Raw genomic sequence first — 23443 nt, 5'->3', positions numbered from 1 at the left:
AGGGGGCGCTGTGCGCAGGCGCGCGGTGACGCCGCGGCAGGGCCGGAAGGAGCGCGGCGGCGGCTTCGGCGGCGGCGGGCGAGCTGTCGGCGGCCGCGTCTGATGAGCCGAAGGTGAGGCTCCGGGGCCGAGCGCTCGGGCCGCACAGCTGAGGGGCGAGCCGGGGCGGCGGGGGCGCGTCGGGCGTCGGCGGCGTCTCCCCGGAGCGCGTGGTAGGACGGGGGGCCGCGGGCGTGAGGGGCTGCGAGCCGGGGGGGGGGGGGTGCGCGGGCCTGGGTCCTCGGCGGCGGGCGACCCGGGGGCGGGCGGGCCGTGGCTCCCGCCGCTCGGGAAGTTTCGCGGGCCGGTGGGTCCCGGGCGGCGGCGCGAGCTCTCGGCGGACCCGCTTGCCCCGGCGGCACCTGACTGGAGGCGCGCGGCGGGCGGCGACGCGTTCTCGGGGGCGCGACTCCCGTCCCGCCGGCCGGCCCGCCCCGCGCCACAGAAACTTCTGGGTCCGGCCCCGCTGCGTGAGGCGCCGCAGGCTCCCGACGGCGTCGCCGCTCGGGCGGAGGCGAATCTCACTTGAGGAAGTTGAGACGGACAGTGCCGGGGCCCGAAAGTTGTTGGGATCCGAGTGACGGGGGCGCGGCGGGCGCTGCCGGTGGGGCTGGACGCGGGGACGCACGGGCTTCGCGGGGGACCCAGTTCCACCCCGGCTCTATCCGTGCAGCCCTGGGGTCCTCCGTTCTGCGTGACCTCTCAGCACTTAAATGTCCCGCTAAGGTTGGCGGCGTGTACTCGGAACAGCCCCCTAGCCCCCAGTAGGACAACACAAAGGGGTCTGACTAAGTGTCAGGCACCGCACTGAGCGTTTCCCATCAATGCGCATTGTCGATTGATTATTAATCATTACCATGTTATCGTTTATTTACTCTAAGGATCGAACCCAGGGCCTCGGGCTGTATCTGTGGGACACATGCTCTCAACCCCATCGCCACAACCCCGGCCCCGTCCTTATGTTTTATTTTATTTCTTATTTTGGTTCTTGGGCCACACCTGGCCATGCTCAGAGGTTACTCTTGGCTCTGCCCTCAGCAGTCACTCTGATGGGCTCAGGGGACCCTGTGCAGAGCCTTCCCCGCTGTGCTATCGCTGGCCCCCTCGGTCCTACCCAGAAGGGGGGCTGGGAAAGGGCCAGAGCACGTTCAGGTTCCAGCGCTGTTGCTGCTGAGGTTGTGCTGTAGTGGTGGAGATTTTTATCCGAGCAGTTCTTCATCTCTCCCCCCCCCCCCCCCCCCGCTTCACCCCCCCACTTCACCCCCCCCACACACACACCCAGGGGCTGTGACTCCTGGCAGAGCCTCTACTGGTTCAGAACGCCAGCCCCGCCAAAAACAGGGCTCTTCCAGCGCCGCCAACATGGGGCCCGGCTGTGTGCCAAGTTCTGGGACTGTGGGAATGGATACCATGTAGGCCCTTTACCTTCATGGAACTCTTTTTAGCCGAGGTGTAGATAATAAATAGTTTTCTAAATGGTTGTGAGATCGGTTTTTTGGTGAAAGAAGTGAGATATGAGAATGAATGCAGATTTGGGTGCAAAGGGTTTTTCTCTGAGGCATTTAAGAAGAACCAAAGGGGAGCTGGAGTGATAGCACAGCGGGTAGGGCGTTTGCCTTGCACGCTCCTGACCCGGGTTTGATCTCTGGCATGGTATATGGTCCCCCGAGCACCGCCAGGAGTAATTCTTGAGTGCAGAGCCAAGAGTAACCTCTGTGCATCGCCAGGTGTGACCCCAAAAGCAAATGAAAAAAGGAACCAAAGGTTGGATAGAGTTAATTTGATCAAAAAGAGGCAGTGAAGAGTGAATGATCCAGTGATAGAAGAGCCGTAGGAGGGAGGCTGACATGCCAGGAAACTGAGTCATTGCCAGTACTTGATGATGAGTGGGGAAGGGGAGCGGGTGAGGTTGTTAGGCCGGCAGGGACCCTACTAAACAGCACTTTGGTTCTACCATGAGCAGCTTTGGTTGAAAGGAAAAAGCTTTCACCGTGATCTGTACATAAGAGAGGGTAACTGCAGGCAGTACGAAGATGGATAGGGGTAGGCAAAGTGTTCTGACTTCACAGAGGAGTTGGCTGTGAAAAGATCATCGAAAACATTGATTTCCCCCACCGGGTGGCTGAGGACTTCTCTGTCCCAGTTTCTGAACTGATTTTTTCTTGTACTTTTTTTTGTTTGTTTTGTTTTGTTTTTCGGTCACACCTGGCTATGCTCAGGGGTTACTGCTGTCTCTACAGTCAGGAATCACTCCTGGCGGTGCTCGGGAGACCATATGGGATGCTGGAGATAGAACCCCAGTGCAAGGCAAGTACCCTCCCTGCTGTACAATGCCTCCGGTCTCTGTGAACTTACTTTTGTGTAATATGTTAACGTTATCCACTGAAGATTTTTAATGTAATTTTTGGTTTAAAACCTTTCTGGTTGTTAAAAGACATTGATAACTGAAAAGTTCACACTAGTTTTGTCTGGGTTGGAGCGATGGCACAGCAGGTAGGGCGTTTGCTTTGTACGTGGCCGACCTGTGTTTATTTCTTCCATCCCTCTTGGAGACCCCGGCAAGCTACTGAGAGTATCCCGCTCACACAGTAGAGCCTGGCAAGCTACTCATGGCTATTCAATATGCTAAAAACAGTAACAAGTCTCACAATGGAGACATTACTGTGCCCGCTCAAGCAAATCGATGAACAACGGGACGACAGTGCTATGACAGTGCTACAGTTTCGTCTGTAATTATGGGTGTTCTTTTACCTTAGTTTTTCATTTTTTCAGCAGATTAAGATATTTTGTTTGGTTAGAGGGCCATATCTAGGGGTGCTAGGGCTTACTTCTGACTCACTTCGGGTGTTGCTCTTAAAGTGCTGGGGAGTTATAGGCAGTGAAGGGAATTGAACTGGGGTGGATGGTGCAAGGCCTTAGCCCCTGTAGTGTATCTCTTTGGCTCTGCAGATTAAAGATGAGTTGTATTTTCTTGTTTTGTCATCGGATCCATATTAAGTGTCAGGGATTGAATCCAGGATAACAACATGCAAAGCAAATGCCCTACCCGTTTTACTATGACTGAGCCTCCAAGGATTTTATTTTATTGTTTAGAACACATCATCTGCTTATTCTTCCATTATCACACCAGTATTCTCCAATCACCTAGCCTCCTATCTGGGTCGACTCTGACTCCCCTTTTTCTTCTTGCCCTAATGTATAGTTACATACAAATATGCCAGTGAGGGGCTAGAAGAATAGTATGGGGGTAGCGCGCTTGCCTTGCACACAGCCGTGGGTTCAATCCCCAGCCACCTATTTGGTCCCCCAAGCACCGCCAGGAGTCATCCTCAAATACAGGCCCCGGAGTAAGCCCTGAGGAAAACCAGGTGTTACCCAAAACAAACAAAAAAATTAAGTTGCCATTAAATCTAACTTTGTACTCAGCTCTCCAGCCCCCTGCCCCCACTAGTTCAGGCTCTCCTGGTTCTTCTGTTTTCTGCTACCAGATACCTTCTACAGTCTGGCCTATACATTGAGCTAAGTTGATTTTTCTAGGCATTAGAATTTCCTAGACATAGGGTGTGCATAAACTTGCATTGTATTGTTTGCTATTGGTTAGAAAATAATAATTCTCTTTCAGTTACGGGTTGATATATAGCAAACCACTCCCTAACTAAACACAGTGGTTCTAGTTGATGACAGATTTGTGAGTCAGGGTCTTGGGAAGGGATCACTTAAACCTTTTTATCTGGGTGGATATACTGTCAGCTAATGTGTTTGGTTCTGGAGGGACTCTCCAGAATAGCTTTATCACTCACCTAGAGACTGCTGGAATATTCTTTCCCTGTAATGTCAGGTTTTGCATATTAACTTACCGGTGGGGTAGTCAGACTTCCTACTTTTTGATTGACTCTGGGCTCCTAGAGCCCCTGTATGGAAACTGTTCTAGTCTTAAAGACAAATCTTGGAAATGGCCCGGTCTTCAATTTAAAATACTGCTGACTTTACTAAGCCTTCCCTGACAACTTTTCTCCTTTAACTGGAATAGTCATTTCTTTATTGTATTAAGGACTATATATGTGTGTGTGTGTGTGTGTGTGTGTGTATATATATATATATATAGTAGTATACCTTAATAGTATATTAAGTAAGGTTGTATGTTGTAAGGCTATATATTATAGTATACCTTACTTAATTTCTCTCACTACTAACACCTCAGATTCTTTGAGGTAAGATTCCTGTTAGATTGTTTTTGTGTGTTCTCCATGATGCATTACACAATTCCTTTATGTCACATGACAAGCATGCAGTAGGCACTTTATTTCTTGTAATGTATTTTAATTTTATAACCATACCTGAGGGCTTAACTTCTGGATCTGTGAGCAGGGATCACTCCTAGCAAGGCTCAAGGAGCTGTATGAGGTGCTGGGGATCAAATCCAGGTTAGCTGTATGCAAGGCAAATGCCCAGTCTGCTGTACTATTGCTGCTCTGGCTCCTAAAAATACTTTGTATTGTCTTGTTTCTTGCACTGTGTGCTTTCCCCTTAAACTTAAGAATGTATCTTGACATGATAGGTGGGAAGAGCTGTGTTGATTTACCCTATTGTGTGTGTGTTGGGGGTGGGGAACAAGGGTTCATTTGCTATGCAGAGCTTACTCCTGACACTATTCTCAGAGATCACCCCTGGTCAGGCACGGGAAGCCATATGTGGTGCTTGGGATTGAATCATGTGGGCTTCGTGCAAGGCAGGTCCCTTACCTATTCTGTGGTCTCTTTGGCCCCAGTACTCCCTTGTTCTTTTTTTGCGGGGGCGGGTCTCAGTGATGCTTAGGGGTTACTCCTAGCTGTGTTCAGGAAACCACTCCTGGTGGTGCTTGGCTGACCATAGGGGTGCCAGGGATTGAAGGTCGACTGGGCTTCCTGGTCAGCTGCATGCAAGGCAAACACCCTACCTGCTGTACTATCCCTCCAGCTCCCTTCCTCATTCTTTAATATTCTTTTTCCTTTTGATTTTCAGGCCCTTTGGATCAGATAGTTGCCATGTTTAAGTATTAGCATTTGTGTACATCTCCATTTGAAAATGGCAAAGAGAAACAACAATGAAGAAGTGATTCACTTGAACAACTTTCACTGCCACAGAGGGCAAGGTAAATGTCCTCACCTTGTCATTGCTCTTTTCCTTAGTTATGTCTTCTTTGAAATGAACCCATTTCCACCATATAAAATCCCTTAGAATAGCAGGGAAAGTGGAAGCTTGTCAAATTGTGATACCTACTACTGTCATGAATAAGGCTTAAGAATCCTTCAAGGCATTAGGGATGTACCTCAGTGGTAGATCCACTTGACTTGCAAGTATGTGAGATCCTGGGTTCCATCCTTAGTTCTGGAAAAGAGAAGCTTAAAAAAATCATCAAACACAATTATGTTAATTTGATGACTAGTTAGCAAAAAAAGCTATGAATGTGCAGCCATAGGCTCTTCAGAGGTGGGAATACAGAAAGAGCACAAGTCTGTTTAATAGCAAAGGAGTGCTCCTCCTGTAGGATGTAAGACTGTAAAGATGCTACTAAAGTATATCCTTTCGGGTCCAGAGAGTACAGCTAGTGAGGCACTTGCCTTGCATATGGCCATACATGTGGCCAACCCATGTACAATCCCTGGCACCATGTACGGTCCTGGGAGTACTGCCAGTTGTGAGCTCTGAGCACACAGCTAGCTGTGGCCCAAAACCAACAAAAGTATAGCCCTCATACATGTTTGTCTTCTCAGTTTCTTTTTTGACAGAATATAATTTAGTCTGATAGGAAAATTTTAGGATATGTATTCTTTTATAGTGTTGAAACGTCATGAAATTCATTGAATCAAAAAGGTAAGGTATGGGGCTGGAGCGATAAGACAGTGGTAGGGCGTTTGCTTTGCAAGCGGCTGACCTGGGTTTGATTCCCAGCATCCCATATGGTCCTCCTAGCACCACCAGGAGTAATCCCTCTGCATCGCCGGGTGTGACCCAAGAGAAAGGGAAAAAAGGGGGCTGGAGAGATAGGAAAGCGGGTAGGGCGTTTGCCTTGCACGCGGCTGACCCGGGTTCAAATCCCAGCATCCCATATGGTCCCCTGAGCACGGCCAGGGGTAATTCCTGAGTGCAAAGCCAGGAGTAACCCCTGTGCATCGCCAGGTGTGACCCAAAAATAAAAAAAATAATAATAATAAAATTTTAAAAAAGGGGGAAAAAAAAGGTAAGGTAGTCTGTGGGTTTTTTTTTTTTCTCTTCTTTTTGGGTCACACCTGGCAATGCTCAGGGGTTACTCCTGGCTCTGCACTCAGGAATCACCCCTGGTGGCATTCAGAGGACCATATGGGATGCTGGGAATCAAACCCGGGTCGGCCGAGTGCAAGGCAAATGCCCTACCTAACTACAGAGAAATTTTCTTTCAAATCATGATTCACTCTTTTTGGTACCTGTTGCTATTAGTTGTGGTAGCCACACCCATATGGGGTACCTTACCCTGGTGATACCAAGGGAAGGGTAAGGCGTGAGGGCTGTGCAGTGCCAGAGACTGAACCCAAGATCTTATACATGTAAGCCATATGCTTTGCCAGTATGGCACATCTACAGCCTTAAGTACAGTTCACACATATACCTCGACCAGGGTGGAAAATGCATGCCAGGTGTGCAGGAAAAAAATAGATATTGTTTTTACAAGTACAAATTTTGTGGAAGTAGTTTCAGTTTTTATTTCTTTCCCATTAACAATATTTGGTACTTATGAAGATGAAGAAAGTAAATACTTATCTTTCTGCACTTAAAATTGAGGAGGTTTTATTAAGCAAATAAATTGGGAAAAATAGAATTACTTAAGCCTTGCAGATTTTGAGTGTGTAAGGAATACTGCTTTTATTAGTTTATTCTGATTTGATAGTGATAGTTCCCATAATTTATTTTGATTCATAAAGTTTTTTTTTTGTTTGTTTGTTTTGTTTTTGGGTCACACCCAGCGATGCACAGGGGTTACTCCTGGCTCTTCACTCAGGAATTACCCCTGGCGGTGCTCAGGGGACCATATGGGACGCTGGGATTAGAACCCGGGTCGGCCGCATGCAAGGCAAACGCCATACCCGCTGTGCTATCGCTCCAGCCCCTTGATTCATAAAGTTTTAAATCTCTTAATTTGAATGTGTGATCATTCTGCACATGTATATTAAGTTAGTGTTATAGTTGTTTTATTGGGTTTTAAATATACTCAAACTGAATTTCTTTTTTTTTTTTTTTTCTTTTTGGGTCACACCCAGTGATGCAAAGGGGTTACTCCTGGGTCATGCACTCAGGAATTACTCCTGGCGGTGCTCAGGGGACCATATGGAATGCTGGAAATCGAACCTAGGTCAGCCATGTGCAAGGCAAACATCCTACCCACTGTGCTATCTCTCCAGTCCCCTTGAACTGAATTTCTTTTCTTTTCTTTTTTAATTTTTGGGTCACACCGGCGATGCTCAGGGGTCATTCCTGGCGGTGCTCAGTGGACCAGACCATATGGGATGCTGGGATTCGATCCCAGGTCAGCCGCGTGCAAGGCAAACACACTACCTACCTGTTGTGCTATCACTCCAGCCCCTCAAACTGAATTTCTTTCTTTCTTTCGGTCACACCTGGTGATGCACAGGGGTTACTCCTGGCTCTGCACTCAGGAATCACTCCTGGCCGTGCTCAGGGGACCATATGGGATGCTGGGAATCAAACTTGGGTCGACTGCGTGCAAGGCAAATGCCCTATCCGCTGTGCTATTGCTCCAGCCCCCTCGACCTGAATTTCTTAAACAGTTATTTCCCTTTGAGAAGCACTGGCTTTGGTATTATGAAGCTTTTATTTATTTATTTTGGTCTTTTTGGTTATACCAGTGATGCTAAGGGGTTACTCCTGGCTCTGCACTCAGGAATTACTCCTGGCAGCATTCAGGGGACCATACAGGATGCTGGGGATCGAACCCAGGTCAGCCGCTTGCAAGGCAAATGCCCTACCTGCTGTACTATCACTCTCGCCCCAGGTATTATGCTTTTTTTTTTTTTTTTTTTTTTTTGCTTTTTGGGTCACACCTGGCGATGCACAGGGGTTACTCCTGGCTCTGCACTCAGGAATTACCCCTGGCCGTGCTCAGGGGACCATATGGGATGCTGGGATTTGAACCCGGGTCGGCCGCGTGTAAGGCAAACGCCCTACCCGCTGTGCTATCTCTCCAGCCCCTATTATGCTTTTTTATTAGACAAATCTTGGTTTATTTTGTGCCATCCTGAGGATTTTTTTTTTAGGCGATGACCTGCAGTGTTTGGGTTGCTCCTGATTTAGTGCTTATGTATCCCTCTTGACATTATTCAGGGGAGCATGTGGTGCTGGGAATTGAACCTGAACTTCCTTCATGTAACACATGCACTAAAGCCTTTGAACTATCACCTTGACTCTGTTACCAAATTTTATGAAATTATCTCCCTAATTATAAAATAGAATCTTATTTATTTAGTTATTTAGTTATTTATTTATGGTTTGGTAACTCTTGCAGTGCTCAGGAATTACTCTTGGCTTTGTGCTCAGGAATCACTCCTGATGGTGTTATGGGGATTATACGGGTGCCGGGAATTTAACCCGGATCAGCCACTTTAAGGGAAGCATTTCTCCAGTCCCAGAACTTTATTTATTTATTTATTTATTTATTTATTTATTTATTTATTTATTTATTTATTTTTTGCTTTTTGGGTCACACCCGGCGATGCACAGGGGTCACTCCTGGCTCATGCACTCAGGAATCACCCCTGGCGGTGCTCAGGGGGCCATATGGGATGCTGGGATTCGAACCCGGGTCGGCCGCGTGCAAGGCAAACGCCCTACCCGCTGTGCTATCACTCCAGCCCCCTCCAGTCCCAGAACTTTAAAAAAAAACAAACAAAAAAAACCCGGATAGGTTCCTTTATGCCTTGATCGCTCTCTTTTTTGGGGGAGATGGTGCACATCTGGCTGTGCTCAGGACATATTCTTGGCTCTTTGCTCCCAGATCATTACTGGAGCACACGGGACATATGGGGTGCCGGGGAGTGAACCCAGGTTAGTTGCATGCAAGGCAGTTGCCCTACCTGCTTTATTATCTCTGACCTCTTGGTTTTATTTTATTTTTAATTTGGCAAATCCAGAGAAAATATTTTGAATGTATAATAGTGGAAATATAATCAGTTGAAGCATATAAGATGCATATTATGTCATGTTTTAAAGAAAACTTACGGTCTAGGCTTCTTTGACTCCGGAGAAGCTTGTGTTTTCTCTTGAACAAGTATTCTCTGTTGAATACCTCTCACTCTTGTATTCATTTAAGTGAATTTCTTTCAATAAAAAAATACCTTGCTACATTAGAAAACAAAACTTAAGAATCTGAAATGTGGGGCTGGAGTGATAGCACAGCAGGTAGGGCGTTTGTCTTGCATGTGGCCTACCTGGGTTCAATTACCAGTATCCCGTATGGTCCCCTGAGTACTACCAGGAGTAATTCCTGAGTGCCTGAGCCAAGAGTAACCCTTGAGCATCGCCGGGTGTGACCCAAAAAATAGAAGCAAGAAATGGGCAGAATTTTTTTTTTTTAATAAGAATTTTATTTTATTGAATACCATGTGGAAAATTGCAATGCTTTCAGGCTTAAGTCTTAGTTATACAATGCTGAAACAACCATCCCTTCACCAGTGCCCATATCCCACCACCAAAAAAAAAACCACAGTACACCTCCCATCCCGCCCATCCCTGCACCTCTCCCCCCCGCCTTGTAACTGATAAATTTCACTTTACTTTCTATTTACTTTGGTTACATTCAATATTTCAACACAAACCTCACCATTATTGTTAGGAGTACCCCACTAGAGTCAGACCTGTTGTGAAGAGAAATGAGGTTGCACAGCCGCAGTAGCAGCTGCGCGGTTTTGGATTTCTGTACTTTAACAACTAAGTCCAGGGAGATTTCTTCCGGATATTGGATCATTGCAAGCTTGTAAACCCCATCTGTGGTCATCATAATATGGCGGTCCCCATGCCCTTTATCCCCGGAAAGGAAGAGGGGAGAGAGAGAAATACCTTTCCCCTCCTGGGCGGGCATGGGGTCGCGGCTTAGTTCTCAGGCTGGAGACATTCTGCAAGGAGCTGCCCATGTCGAAAGTGGTTTAGCTGGGTCTGGATTCACGCTCATGCAGCTGCGGAGAGGCCGCACATGAGTGCGGCCCCCGGGATCACATCTCGGCGGCAGGAGGGGCCGGTGCCTCCCACGTTCCCAAGAGCACCCTAGTGTCCTTTTGCTGCAGTTTTTGTCGTAAAATCCCATCTGTGGTCGTCATAATATGGCGGTCCCCACGCCCTTCATCCCCGGAAAGGAAGAGGGGAGAGAGAGAAATACCTTTCCCTTCCTGGGCGGGCATGGGGTCGCGGCTTTAGTTCTCAGGCTGGAGACATTCTGCAAGGAGCTGAGAAATGGGCAGAATTTTATCGACAGATATCTCAGCATAGGGTAAGGAAAAGTTAAGGGTGTCTTCTTATCTAGTTATTTCCAATTTATTATTAAACAGTCTAGAAACGTGGTATTTTTGTTTCGTTTTTCTTTTTGGCTCTTTTGGTCACACTGCTGATGCTCAGAGATTACTCCTGGTTCTGCACTTAGGAATTACTCCTGAGTAAGGTGCATAGGAGACCTTATGAGATGCCAGGATCAAATCCAGGCCTGCCATGTACAAGGCAGATGCCCCACTGAACTATTGCTCTAGCCCAAAATATGTTTTTTGTTTTGGTTTGCGGGCCACACTCTTCGATTTTCAGGACTTGCTCCTGGCCGCACTCAGGGATCACTCCTGGCAGTGATTGGGAAACCAGGAGGTACTGGGGATTGAACCCTGTCAGCCACATGCAGGGCAGGTTCTCTACCCACTGTACTATTGCTTCGGCTCTCTGGTAGCATGACTTTTAATACAAGGGCACATGTGCTAGTTGGAGGAGATAACTCCAAACCTTGAGCTTGACTTGAGGATTGACTGTGTTATGCAGGTCAAATTAGGAATGATGATGATGATGATGATGATGATGATGATGATGATGATGATTTTGGCCATACCCACTGGTGCTCAGGACTTACAGATCGCTCCTGGTGGGCTCTAGGAACCATATAGGATGGTAGGGACTGAACCTGGGTTCACCATATGCAGTACAGGCACCCTACCCACTGTGTTTTCTCTAGCCCTTGAATTAAGGAACTGAATGTGATCATACCGGCTCTCGGTAATAGTGTTCTTTGCTTCCTTGTAGACTGGATCAATGTCAGAGATGGACCCATCACCATATCTGACTCCTCTGATGAAGAAGGGGTTCCAATGCTGGTCACCCCAGCTGCTCAGCAACACGATGATGATGACCTGGATGATGATGTTATCCTGACAGAAGTGAGTATTCTTAAACTACCATGGTAAAGCATGACTGCAAGGTAGTGGTCTGGATTCCTCAGCTTCTCTGAGGCGGGTATTGGGGCTTTGTTCTCAAATAAGTTGGAATATTTGTTTGCATGTGCTATTTCTAAGTTAGAACGGCATCCTTCTCACCATACATAAGGCTTTACATGCCCTCTGTTTCTGTCCATTTCTGGACTTAGTAACTCTGTGTGCACTACTCTGACCACTCCTATCCAGTTCATGCTGCTGTAATCAGTACGCACTGTTGACCCTTTCTGAGTAAGAATCAATTTCATCTTTTCATTTAAACTAGTTTTCATTATGTTCCTCAACCAGAGCATTTTGAGTTTACCTCAGTGTGGGTTTTTTTGTTGTTTTTTTTTTAATAAGCTCCTGCTTCTATCCCACCTTCCCCTTTAGTGCCTCAGCTCATGGTAGTCAGGGGTTACTTCTGGATCCCTGCTCAGAGATCACTCCTCACAGGGTTTGGGGAATCATAGAAGGTGCTAGGGATTGAACTCTAGTTGACTGTGTGCAAAGTAAATGCCCTACCTGCTGTGCTACCTCACCTTGCCTGAATTTTTGCAGACTTGCTATGTTATACCTGGGTTGCCTTTGTTTGGGATCTTTTACCTTTTATTTACTTTTTTTTTTTTTTTGTACTTTGTTTTGTTTTGCTTTGTGCCACACCTGGCACTGCTCAGGGCTTATTCCTGGCTATACACTCAGATCAGGATTTTTGTTTTAGTGGGTGGGGGGAGTGGGCACACATGGCTCTACAGACTCAGGAATTACTCCTGGTAGTGCTCTTGCTCGGGACTGTAAGGGATGCTGAGGATCAAACCCGGGTCAAGGATCAAGCGGGGTCAGCTATGTGCATGACAAACACCCTACCCAAGCTATACTATCATTCCGGCCTGGCCTCACACTCATCGATCAGATCAGTCCTGGCCGTCCTGGGAGGACCAAATGGGTGCCAGGGATCACACCTGGGTTGGAAGCATGCAAGGCAAATGCCCTACACACTGTACTATGCTCCAGCCCCTCATCTAATTTTTTTTTTTTTTTTTTGCTTTTTGGGTCATACCCGGCGATGCTCAGGGGCTACTCCTGGCTCTGCACTCAGGAATTACTCCTGGTGGTGCTCAGGGGATCATATGGGATGCTGGGAATCGAACCCGGGTCAGCTGCGTGCAAGGCAAACGCCCTGGCCGCTGTGCTATCTCTCCAGCCCCCTCATCTAATTTTTAACGCCAAAACTGAAATAAAATCTCAGTCCTTGAATATTTGTATTTTTTTCAAGAACTTCAGTTACATGATTAAAACTTTTTTCTTGTAATCATTGACTATATATTCTCTTATCTAATTTTTAATTATTTTGTATCTGCTCTTTTTTTTTGATCTTACAATTCACTAATTTCAATCATGTTTACTTAAAATGCTATACATTGATTCCTAAATTTTACTTTTCATTCTGGAATTTCTATTTGATTCTGTCATTTTTTGTTTTTAGTCAATTTTCAGTTCTCTCCTGAAATGATCAATATAATCTTTTATTTATTTGTTGTTTGTTTTGGGTCCACACCCATCTGTACTCACACTTACACCTGACTTTGTCCTCATTCCTGGGATCATTCCTGGAGGTGCTGGGGGGTCATGTGGTGCCAAGGATTGATGTGCAAGGGAAGCACTCTACCCACTGTACTGTCTGTCTGGCCTAGGTCTTAATTTTTACACTGATTTCCAGATGATAGCACTAGGCTTTCCTGGTGGGGTAATTGTTGACATTGTTCTGGTTCGTGTAGCATCCACCCAGACTGGGCCCACACTTCCTGTTACTGGAGGACTAAAACCACCTGTAACTAAAACTATTCTTGCCAGAGAGATAAGATGTCACTGATGGGACTGACTTAACTCTTATACCTTCCTCTATCCTCTTCCTGCTTCACCAGTCTCCCCTCTCCAATATAATCTTTTATTTCCATGAACATAATGTTTTTTGTTGAATACCAATAAGCTTTTTAATTATTTTCATGTCTATTAAGCTTTTTTATTTACTGTGCTATTATTCTTTTCACTATTTCTTCTCTTCTCTGCAGTAATTTTTAGTTTCAGTAGCCTCACAAATGAAATTATAATTCATAGTAGCTCTGGCTTCAAGCTAGGAATGACTTTCATTCTTATCATTGTTATAGTGTTATGATAATATGAAGAGTAGGTTTTGTAGGGGATGGTATTTGGGCTTTGTTTTTTTTTTCCTGTCCTATATCAGAAACTCAATTCGATTGTACCTAAGGAGGCATAGACATAGAAAAGAGAGAAATTGAATTATTACTAAAATTTTATTTTTTCTTAGACAAATAAACCTCAGACACCAAGACCCAATCCCATCAAACCAGCTGCCCAGTGGCAAGATCTCAAAAGATTGGGAGAAGAAAGGCCTAAAAAGTCTAGAGCAGCATTTGAATCAGATAAGAGCGGCTATTTTTCAATGTATAACAGCTCATTGTTTAATTCTGGGGCACAGGATGATTCTGAGGATGAATACGGTACATTTCTGGATCTTGGGACTTCTGCAGTTTCAGAATTAATTAAGCCAAATCGCCAAGCTGAAAGAGAACCCAAGCCTGGACCCAGCCAGAACCAAGCAGCAAATGACATTGTCAACCCTAGATCAGAGCAGAAAATCATTATCTTGGAAGAAAGTAACCTGTTCCCAGATAGTGACACTTTGGAAATTCAGAATCAGTCATCTGAAGACTCAGAGTCAGAACTTTTATCAAACCTTGGAGAACCAACTGCTGTTATAGATGATCAGGCCATCGAGGAAGACTGCTGGTTAGACCACCCTTACTTACAGTCTGTAAATAAAAAGCCTCAGGAGATAACAAATCAGGTTGTTCCTCAGGAACGACAGCCTGAAGTGGATCAGGGCCCATTGTTGTACAAACATGAACCTCCAGGATCGACTTTTCCAAGGCCAGCTTTTCCACGACCAGAACCTCAGCAGGATAGAATTCCGCGTCCCCCTTCCCCTCATCCAGCTCATCCTCTTGAAGAACTTGAAGACCAGCAATTAGCAATAGATGATGAAGTGCCAGGACCAGCCTTCCCAATTCAGAGATCTCAGGAACCCAATTTGAAAAAGTTTTGGGGTCAAGAAGCTCCTACAGTAGATCAAGAACTTGTTGCACTATTAGTGAAAGAAACAGTAAGTTTTATTTAGTAAATAATGTAGGCACTTAAAATAGTTTCTTTATTTCAAAAATATGATGTGTATGAACATTTTTCTAATGACATTGTAAATCTGTAAACAGGAAAAAAACAGGTAAAAATTAGAAGGGCTGGAGCAATAATACAGTGGGTAGGTTGCTTCCCTTGCATGTGGCCAACCCCAGTTAGATTCCCAGCACCCCATACGGGTCCCCAAGCCTCCCAGAAGTGATCCCGGAGTGCAAAGCCAGGAGTTAGACCTGAGCATCATCATATGGCCCAGAAAAAATAAGTTAAAAACCCAGAAATTAGGTCAGGGTTCCGTAGTCTGTCCTTAACCTCCTTCCCACCTCACCTACAGAAAATTTTCTGGAATGCACCACTATGCAGATTGTGGGTTCCCTAGTGCTGTCACAGGAGTAATTTCCCTAGTTGTTAGGGGCCAGAGAGATCATATAGCAGTCTTGAACATGGCTGACCCAGGTTCAATACTGAGCATCTCATTTGTTCCTCAGTGCCAGAGGAGTCATTCCTGAGTACAGAGCCAGCAGTAATCTTAGTACGTCACCAGGTGTGTAGTCCGAAAACCAAAAGGAGGGGTGGGGAAAACAAAAAAATAACACTTGCTCTAGCTTCAGATTCTTAAAAATTCTAAGATTGTGCTTCCTTTGGCAGCACATATATGACTTGGAACAGTATGGAGAAGATAAGCATGGCCACTGTGCAAAGGTGACATGCAAATTTGTGAAGCGTTCCGTAGTTTTATCATAACAGTATTGTGAAATCACAGAACCTCAGTCAATAAAAATAAAATTCCGTAGGGGAACAGAATAATAGAAGGGGGGAAAAGTTTCTAAGATTACCTAAAGCATATTGTCTTAGGGTTGAATAAAACTTAAAATTGTTTCCAGTCACTTTTTCGAGTCAATTGCCACATGGTACTCAATGGCTGCCATATTAGAAAGCAGAGACTAGGACTTTTTCTTTTTCTTTTTTGCTTTTTGGGTCACACCTGGCAATGCACAGGGGTTACTCCTGGCTCTGCACTCAGGAATCACCCCTGGTGGTGCTCAGGGGACCATATGGGATGCTGGGAATCGAACCTGGGTTGGCCGCGTGCAAGGCAAAGGCCCTACCCGCTGTGCTATTGCTCCAGCTCCCATTTTCATTATTGTGCAAAAGCAAAGCAGAGCTTTATGTCCTGACTCAGTTGCTGCTTGTCTTTAACTTTATTTTTCATTTTTTAATTTTGGGCCACACCTGGCAATACTCAGGGGTTATTCCTGGCTGTGCTGGGAGGACCATATGGTGTGTTGGGGATCCTGGGCCAGCTGCATGCAAGACAAGTGCCTTCCCCATTGTATATTGTTCCGACCCCTGCTGCTTGTTTTAAACATGTTTCTTTTTATTTCTTCCCTTTATTTAATTAATTTATTTATTTATTTTGGCTTATTTTGGGATCACACCTGTCGGTGCTCTGGGGTTACTCTCTTGGCTCTGCACTCAGGAATTACTCCTGGCAGTGCTCAAAGAACCTTATGAGATGCCAATCCTTGGTCAGCTGCATGCAAGGTAAATTCCCTACCCGCTGTACTATGGCTTTGGCCCCTAAACAAGTTTCTTGAACTGTGGAAGATCTTGAGGATAGGGACTAGAATGTGTTTTGTTTATCTTTGGATTTCTTTGCTGGACAGAGATAGGTTCTGTATCTTGCTGCAAGAATGAAGAGTGAGCGTTCAAACAGGCCCAGAGTCCAAATGATCACGAAGGACCTTTTTGGTTTTTTTGGACCACACCTTAATATGCTCAGGGCTCACTCCTGGCTTTGCACTCAGGGATCACTCATAGTGAGGCTCAAGGAACTGAATGTAGCGCTGGTCATCCCTGTGCAAGGCAAGCACCTTACCTGGTTTACCATCTCTCTGATCCTTTCTAGATTCCATACTCTGTGTAGACAGAAAAGTCTAGGCATCTTGGGGCTGGAGCCATAGCACAGCGGGTAGGGCGTTTGCCTTGCACTCGGCCAACCCAGGTTCGATTCCCAGCATCCCATACGGTCCCCTGAGCACCGCCAGGAGTGATTCCTGAGTGCAGAGCCAGGAGTTTCCCCTGTGCATTGCCGGGTGTGACCCAAAAAGCAAAAAAAAAAAGTCTAGGCATCTTGTATTGACTTTTTTTTTTTTTCTTCTTTTTGGGTCACACCCGGCAATGCACAGGGGAAACTCCTGGCTCTGCACTCAGGAATCACTCCTGGCGGTGCTCAGGGGACCGTATGGGATGCTGGGAATCGAACCTGGGTTGGCGCGTGCAAGGCAAACGCCCTACCCGTTGTGCTATCGCTCCAGCCCCTTGTGTTGACTTTTAACCCAGACAGGTGTACTTTACAGCTCTTTTGTATACTTTTTGTCATTTTGTTTTTATTGCAATTTGAAATTATTTCCAGGAAGCAAGATTTCCAGATGTAGCAAATGGGTATATAGAAGAAATAATTCATTTGAAGAATTACTACGATTTAAATGTGTAAGTATGCTATTTGTCTTTTTTGCCTTTTTTCTCTTGTAAAATAATACACAATTTAAAAATTTACCCTTTCAGTCACTTTTTTTTTTTTTTTTTTGGATTTTTTGGGTCACACCCAGCAATGCTCAGGGGGTTACTCCTGGCTTTGCACTCAGGAATTACTCCTGGCAGTGCTTGGGGGACCATATGGGATGCCAGGGATCGAACCCGGGTCGGCCGCGTGCAAGGCAAACGCACTACCCGCTGTGCTATCGCTCTGGCCCCTCAGTCACTTTTTTAAGCATGTAGTTCATTAGCATTAAGTACACTTGCTTATTTTGGTTTTGATTGTAATTTTGGGGCCACACTCAGAAGTGCTTGGAGGCCTACTCTTGACTCTGCTATGGGGTCTCTCCTGGTGATTCTAGGGGGACCTTTTGATAACAGCGATTGAATTAACTTGTGTTTCCTGCATATATATTTACAGCCATCACTTTAATTACAGAACTTTTAAATTCAAAACTGGAATTGTCCCCATGTTAACACTGACTCTGTACTTGGTCATCTGCAGGGTTTTTCTTCCTGGATTTTAAAGAATTCTGCATGGTTATGGAATGATGTTTAGTTTTATTTTTATTATAAAAATGAATGTGGGCCAGGGATGTAGATCATGTCCTTTGTATATGTGAGGCCTGAGTTTGATTCCCCAGCACCACATGTACACATAGACACAAAGACCATACAAAAATATTTGGCAGGCAGCAGAGGTTAGAGAACGATATGACATTATTTTTTGGTTTGGTTTTTGGGCCCTACCCATGTTGCTTAGGGTGTGTTCCTGGCTCTGTGCTTAGGAATCTCTCCTGGTGGGGCTTGGGGAACAATGTAGTGTGCCAGTTTGATCCTCAGCACTGCATTTTTGACCTTTAATTTCTGCTGATTCTTAAACACTTACTTTGACCTTTAACTGCTGGATTTGGTCTTTGTGGCCCCTAGTACTCTGGGTGTGGTTCTGTTTTTTAAATTGCAAGGTAATTGGGGCTGGAGCGATAGCACAGTGGGCAGGGCGTTTGCCTTGCACGCGGCCGACCCGGGTTCAAATCCCAGCATCCCATATGGTCCCCTGAGCACGGCCAGGGGTAATTCCTGAGTGCAGAGCCAGGAGTAACCCCTGTGCATCGCCAGGTGTGACCCAAAAAGCCAAAAAAAAAAAAAAAAAAAATTGCAAGGTAATTAAATAATCTACAAGATTATATGTCTGTGAGATATTAGTAAAATGTGACCAGATTAACAGATTTGGGATTGAACTTGTGATCATAAGCTTGGAAGGGTGTCACCCTAAGCCACTGCACTATGGCTTTGTGTCCCATTTATCAGTATTTTCATTTTTCTAGTTTTACCAAGACTGTAAATAGTAATGTTTCAGATATACAGTTGCTGCATACATTTAGTGGATATACACATCCACCACCATTTTAAACTTAGGCAAAGATATAAATGTATTGTAATTAGCTTTTGTTTGTATTTCTGATCTACGGGCATTTTAATTTCTTGATAGACCAATTGTCAGTCCTAACCAGTACTTTTTTTTTCCCTCAACATTTCACGTGAAGCAATGGACAATACAATGTAAGCAGTACAATGGTAATATCATTTGTATTTTACAGACTTTGTAATTTCCTTCTGGAAAACCCAGATTATCCAAAGAGAGAAGATAGAGTCATTATCAACCCCAGTAGCAGCCTGCTTGCCAGCCAGGATGAGACAAAGGCAAGTGTGTCCTCCAGTTATATAGTTCTTATCTTGAAATACTCTGTTTGATTAATCATCTTTGGTGGAAGAAGGTGCTTTGGAGGAACACATTTTTTTAGAATAGCTGGGAAAACTGGATTTCAGCATCAGTATATGCATAGTGGAATTTCCCAGTCCTGGCCACTTTCATTCCTGTGTTACTTTCATTGTAACTTTCTTCCTTTTTCCATAGAGAATTAAATTTTTCTCCCTCCACTCCCAAATTGATGTGGGGGTTACACGTCACGTTCTTGGAGGAAGGAAGCAAGTTTGTGGTGTTGGGTATTGAGCCCAGAACCTCTGCATTTAAGGCACCATCCTCAGTAGCTATAATCCTCCACACTAATTTCGCGAAGTGTTACAAGAGTTCCCCAGTATTCTGAAGATGTATTGAGCACTGCTAGTGTTCATCCCTCAATACCTTTTCTTTTTTTTTTTTTTTTATTTTGTTCCACTACGTGGAAGGCAAATGCTCTACTCACTGTACTATCACTCAAGCTCATCACCCCCACCCCAATCCCTGCTTTTTAAAAAGTTAATTGTCGAGATTACTTAGAGTTGATTATCCATTATAGTTTTGTTTTGGTGTTGGGTTCATGTTGTACCTATGGAACCAGATCCCTGAGGCTGAGTGTGCAGCTCAGCAGTAGAGCAGTGCTGTGCCTGTGTGAGGCCCTGGGTTCAGTTCCCGACATCACTCACACACAAAGACGTAACCAAATGCCTTACTAAGTTACAAGCTGTGTGAGGGTCAGAGAGATGATATGCTTGCCTTGTGTGAGGTAGATCTGCGTTCAACCCCAAACACCCTGTATGGGGCCCCCAATCAGTGATCTCTGGGTGCAAAGCCAAAAATAAACCCTGAGCACAGCCAAGTGTAGTGCACTGTCATGCCCGCCCCCCCAAAAAAAGAAAAAGATACGGACTTTTAATATTTTAAGTCTTATTTCTTTGTAATCCACACAAGCATATTCTGTATTGTGTGGTAGAAGAAAATATGGGGGCTAGAATGAGAGTTAAGTGGGATAGGGCGCTTGCCTTGCACACGGTCAACCAGGGTTCAGTTTGATTCCCAGTACTAGGCGCTGGAGCTGTGGTCCTGAGCCCAGAGCCAAAATTAAACCCTGAACACCACTGGGTATGCCCCTCTCCCCAATAAAAAGACAAAAATAAGACATGATTTAGAACTGCTTCATTAAAGGCTATTGCTTGATCCTTCTATCCCCCAGATGCTTTTCACTAGCTGTTTGACGTAGTCTATAGCAGGACAAGTTCATTCTAAGTGAAGAGTAATGGCTGAAAGGTGGCATTCAAATCTCCAGTGAGAATTTCTTTTTGTGGGGGTGGGGCACACCCAGCAATCCTCTGGACTTTTCACTCTTCTGCCAGGTATCACTTTTGGCAGGGCTCAGGGGACCATCTGGGATGCCAGGGATTGAACAAGGCAAGCTCCCTATCCCACTGTACTCTCTCCAGTCCTTCCAGCACTATATTTGTTTAGTAGTTCTAGTTTATAAAACTAGTTCCCAGGCAGTTTTCTTCATCTCTACTCAGAACTGGTATTATTCATAAAATGTAGTTATGAGAATAAATGAAATCATGCCAGTCTTTAGTTGTTGTTTTTGTTTTTGTTTATTTCCTTTTTGGGTCACACCTGGCAATGCACAGGGGTCACTCCTGACTCTGCACTCAAGAATCATCCCTGGCGGTACTCAGGAGACCATATGGGATGCTGGGAATTGAATTCGGGTTGGCAGTGAGCAAGGCAAATGCCCTACCCGCTGTGCCAGTCTTTAATAAGGAGTCTTTCTGATAATTTTCTGCTTGGGAAATGCTCCTTTTAGCCTCTAATACTGTGCCTCTCTCTCATTTCAGATGCCTAAGATAGACTTCTTTGACTATTCAAAATTGGCTCCTCTTGACCAACGCTGCTTCATCCAAGCTGCTGACCTCTTGATGGCTGATTTCAAAATGCTTAGCAGTCAGGACATCAAATGGGCCCTGCATGAACTCAAGGGACACTATGCAATCACCCGAAAGGTGCTGAACTTGGTCTTGGTGGGGTCACTGTAGACTACTTCTTGCCATGATAGCAGAATGAAGAGTTGGAAGGTTTATGATGACAAAGAACTAAGAAGTTTGTCAGGGTGAAGATAAGTAGACCAAAGGGATTTTCTGATCAGGAAGAACTGAATGTAAAGAAATTAGGTTAGATGTGGGGAAATTCTGGTTTTCCAATAAAGCCAAGGAAGGTACTGAAGTTTACCTGGATCCTGGGGTGGTTGGTGGCTAGTGGATGAAACATATATATATTCCTATGCTGTTTCTTCCTGATTTTCTTTCTGACTGGGGCAGTCCCAATCCTCCCAAGTGGTAAGTCATCCAGTTCCTGTATGTACAACCTTAAAATTGCCTTTAAATTAATTTTTTTTCTATTTTAATTTTACTTATTTATTTACTTGCTTTTGGGATTACATCCAGCAATGCTTAGAGGGTAGTCCTGGCTCTGCACTCAGGAATTACTCCTGGTGGTGCTCAGGGGACCATATAGGCTGCTGTGGATCAAACCCGGATTGGCCGTATGCAAGGCAAATGCCCTACCCACCGTACTACCACTCCAGTCCTTAAAATTGACTTTAAGAGCTGGAGAGATAGTATAGTGGGTAAGGAGTCTGCCTTACATTGGAATTCTATAATCCTGGCACCACATATGATCTAAGCACCAACACCCTTGGGCACCTTGCCAAGAGTAAACTCAGCATTGCCAGGTGTGGCCCAAAAACAGAAAGAAAAATTACTTTGGTTTTGTTTTGTTTGGGGACTACAACCAGTGATACTCAGGACTTACTCTTGGTTCTGCACTCAGGAACTACTCTCTAGCGGTGCTCAGGGGATCATATGAGATACTAGAGAGCGAACCTGGGTTGGCAGTGTGCAAGGCAAAAACCCTATCTGCTGCACTATTGCTTTGGCCCCCAGGAAAATTACATTTAACCATGTTTCCCAGTGTGGGCAATATTTTTTCCCTCACCCCTCCAGTTCTGGATCTCTGCTTTTGGGGTGGAAGTGTGAAAGGTTGCTTTGTATTTGTTAACATATTGGATCATAGAGGCAGCATCAGTTCTGTTGAGAATGAAAAGCGTAGAAGACTAGCCTGGGTTACTTGGGGGGAGTGCTTTCTCAATTCCTGTTAGCTTTCAGTCAGATCTAAGCATGAAATAATCCCAGTAGGTTGCAGATTTAAGTTCTGACAAGCCTTGAACGGCCTCTGCCCCAGACTGGATTTTAATGATACTGGGTTAAAAACCTAGTGTCCATGTACAGTACTCGTCAGGCAGTGAGTGGTGATTTGCCTAAGAAGGGAGTGAATGGCTACTGATTACTGAGTACTGCCAGTGTTTGTTCCCTCCACCCCCAAAGCCCTAAGTGTGATTTTATATGGGGGCTCCTTCTATGGTTTTCGGGTGCATGTTCCATGACTTAGAAAGTGTGGTCACTGATGGATAACTGACATACCTGATTCCATGCAGTTTGTGCTCAGTACCTGCTTCACAGTGCTTAAGCCAGCTAGCTAGAAAAGTAAGAGCTCCTACAAGTCCTTGGGTGGTTGCTCTTAGTCTTCCACCATCAAGACCCTTTCTCCTGCTCAATTTCTGATGCCCAAAAGTTTGCTTTCTTACAGAGGACCAACAAATGGGGAATTACTGTTAATGGTTAAAATGGCCATTTGATTTAACTGAAGTGATGCAAATCTTAGGTATGCTGGGTCCAGGTCCTGTCTACCATCTGGATGGTAAGGAAGATTAAACAGCTCCTCAGCAAAGGCCTAACATAGGTTAAATTTAGGCTGAACTACTCTGAAAGGAACAATTGGTACCTTTTACTTTAAAGTTTATTTCAGTGCTAAAAATGTAGACTTCTGTCATTGAAAAATAAATGAAATTTCCCCCAAAATTAATAACCATAAGAAAGACCTCTTTCATTCCAGACTAGTCTAGCATCTTTTATTGTTATTCCCCTGGTGCCTTTATTCCTTTTCTGAGCTCCAAGGAAACCCAGATAAGAAGTAAAAGCACAATGCAGGTTGGCTGTGTGCAAGGCAAGTACCCTGCCCGCTATACTATGATCCAGTCCAAAGTGTGTACAATTTCATCCATTTCAACAGCTCACCTTTTTTTTCTTGTAGGTGCTTTCTAAAAGTAATAGTAGCTTCTCTTTTCTGAGACACTGTCCAAGCATGGCAGTTTACAGGAAGCACTGTGAAAAGTAACCTTTGGGTGTTTGTGTGGGGGGACTTTTTGGTTCACCCCCGGCGATGCTCTTGGCTTACTTCTGGCTCTGCATTCAGGAATGACTCCTGGCGAGAATCAGGGGACCATATGGGATGCCAGGGATTGAACCCAGGTTGGCCACATGCAAGGCAAATGCCCTGGCTATACTATTGCTCCAGCCCTGAAACT

The 23443-nt window shown here is 45.1% G+C and overlaps 1 protein-coding gene and 1 non-coding gene across 5 annotated transcripts in view; both read left to right on the top strand.

Moving 5' to 3' along the window:
* RNF216 (ring finger protein 216) overlaps positions 1 to 23443 on the top strand; it is a 104134-nt gene continuing 80691 nt past the window's right edge. The window contains exons 1-8 of one of the 4 annotated variants that reach the window (XM_055134954.1): positions 45 to 113; positions 2259 to 2346; positions 5041 to 5170; positions 11341 to 11474; positions 13837 to 14691; positions 17137 to 17213; positions 18860 to 18962; positions 20859 to 21023. In XM_055134954.1, coding sequence (XP_054990929.1) covers positions 5104 to 5170; positions 11341 to 11474; positions 13837 to 14691; positions 17137 to 17213; positions 18860 to 18962; positions 20859 to 21023 — 1401 coding nt within the window. In that variant the 5' untranslated portion in view covers positions 45 to 113; positions 2259 to 2346; positions 5041 to 5103. Of the gene's footprint in view, positions 114 to 2258; positions 2347 to 5040; positions 5171 to 11340; positions 11475 to 13836; positions 14692 to 17136; positions 17214 to 18859; positions 18963 to 20858; positions 21024 to 23443 lie in introns of all 4 variants that reach the window. The other 3 variants (XM_055134956.1, XM_055134952.1, XM_055134955.1) reach the window with 3 other exon arrangements.
* On the top strand, positions 15355 to 15457 carry LOC129404572 (U6 spliceosomal RNA). The gene has a single exon (XR_008629965.1). It is a non-coding gene; the product is annotated as a U6 spliceosomal RNA (small nuclear RNA).

The sequence above is a fragment of the Sorex araneus genome, chromosome 4 (genome assembly GCF_027595985.1).
Source record: "Sorex araneus isolate mSorAra2 chromosome 4, mSorAra2.pri, whole genome shotgun sequence".
Lineage (NCBI taxonomy): Eukaryota > Metazoa > Chordata > Mammalia > Eulipotyphla > Soricidae > Sorex > Sorex araneus.
Note: the sequence above shows the minus strand (reverse complement) of the source record. Positions and strands in the feature narration are given on the sequence as shown.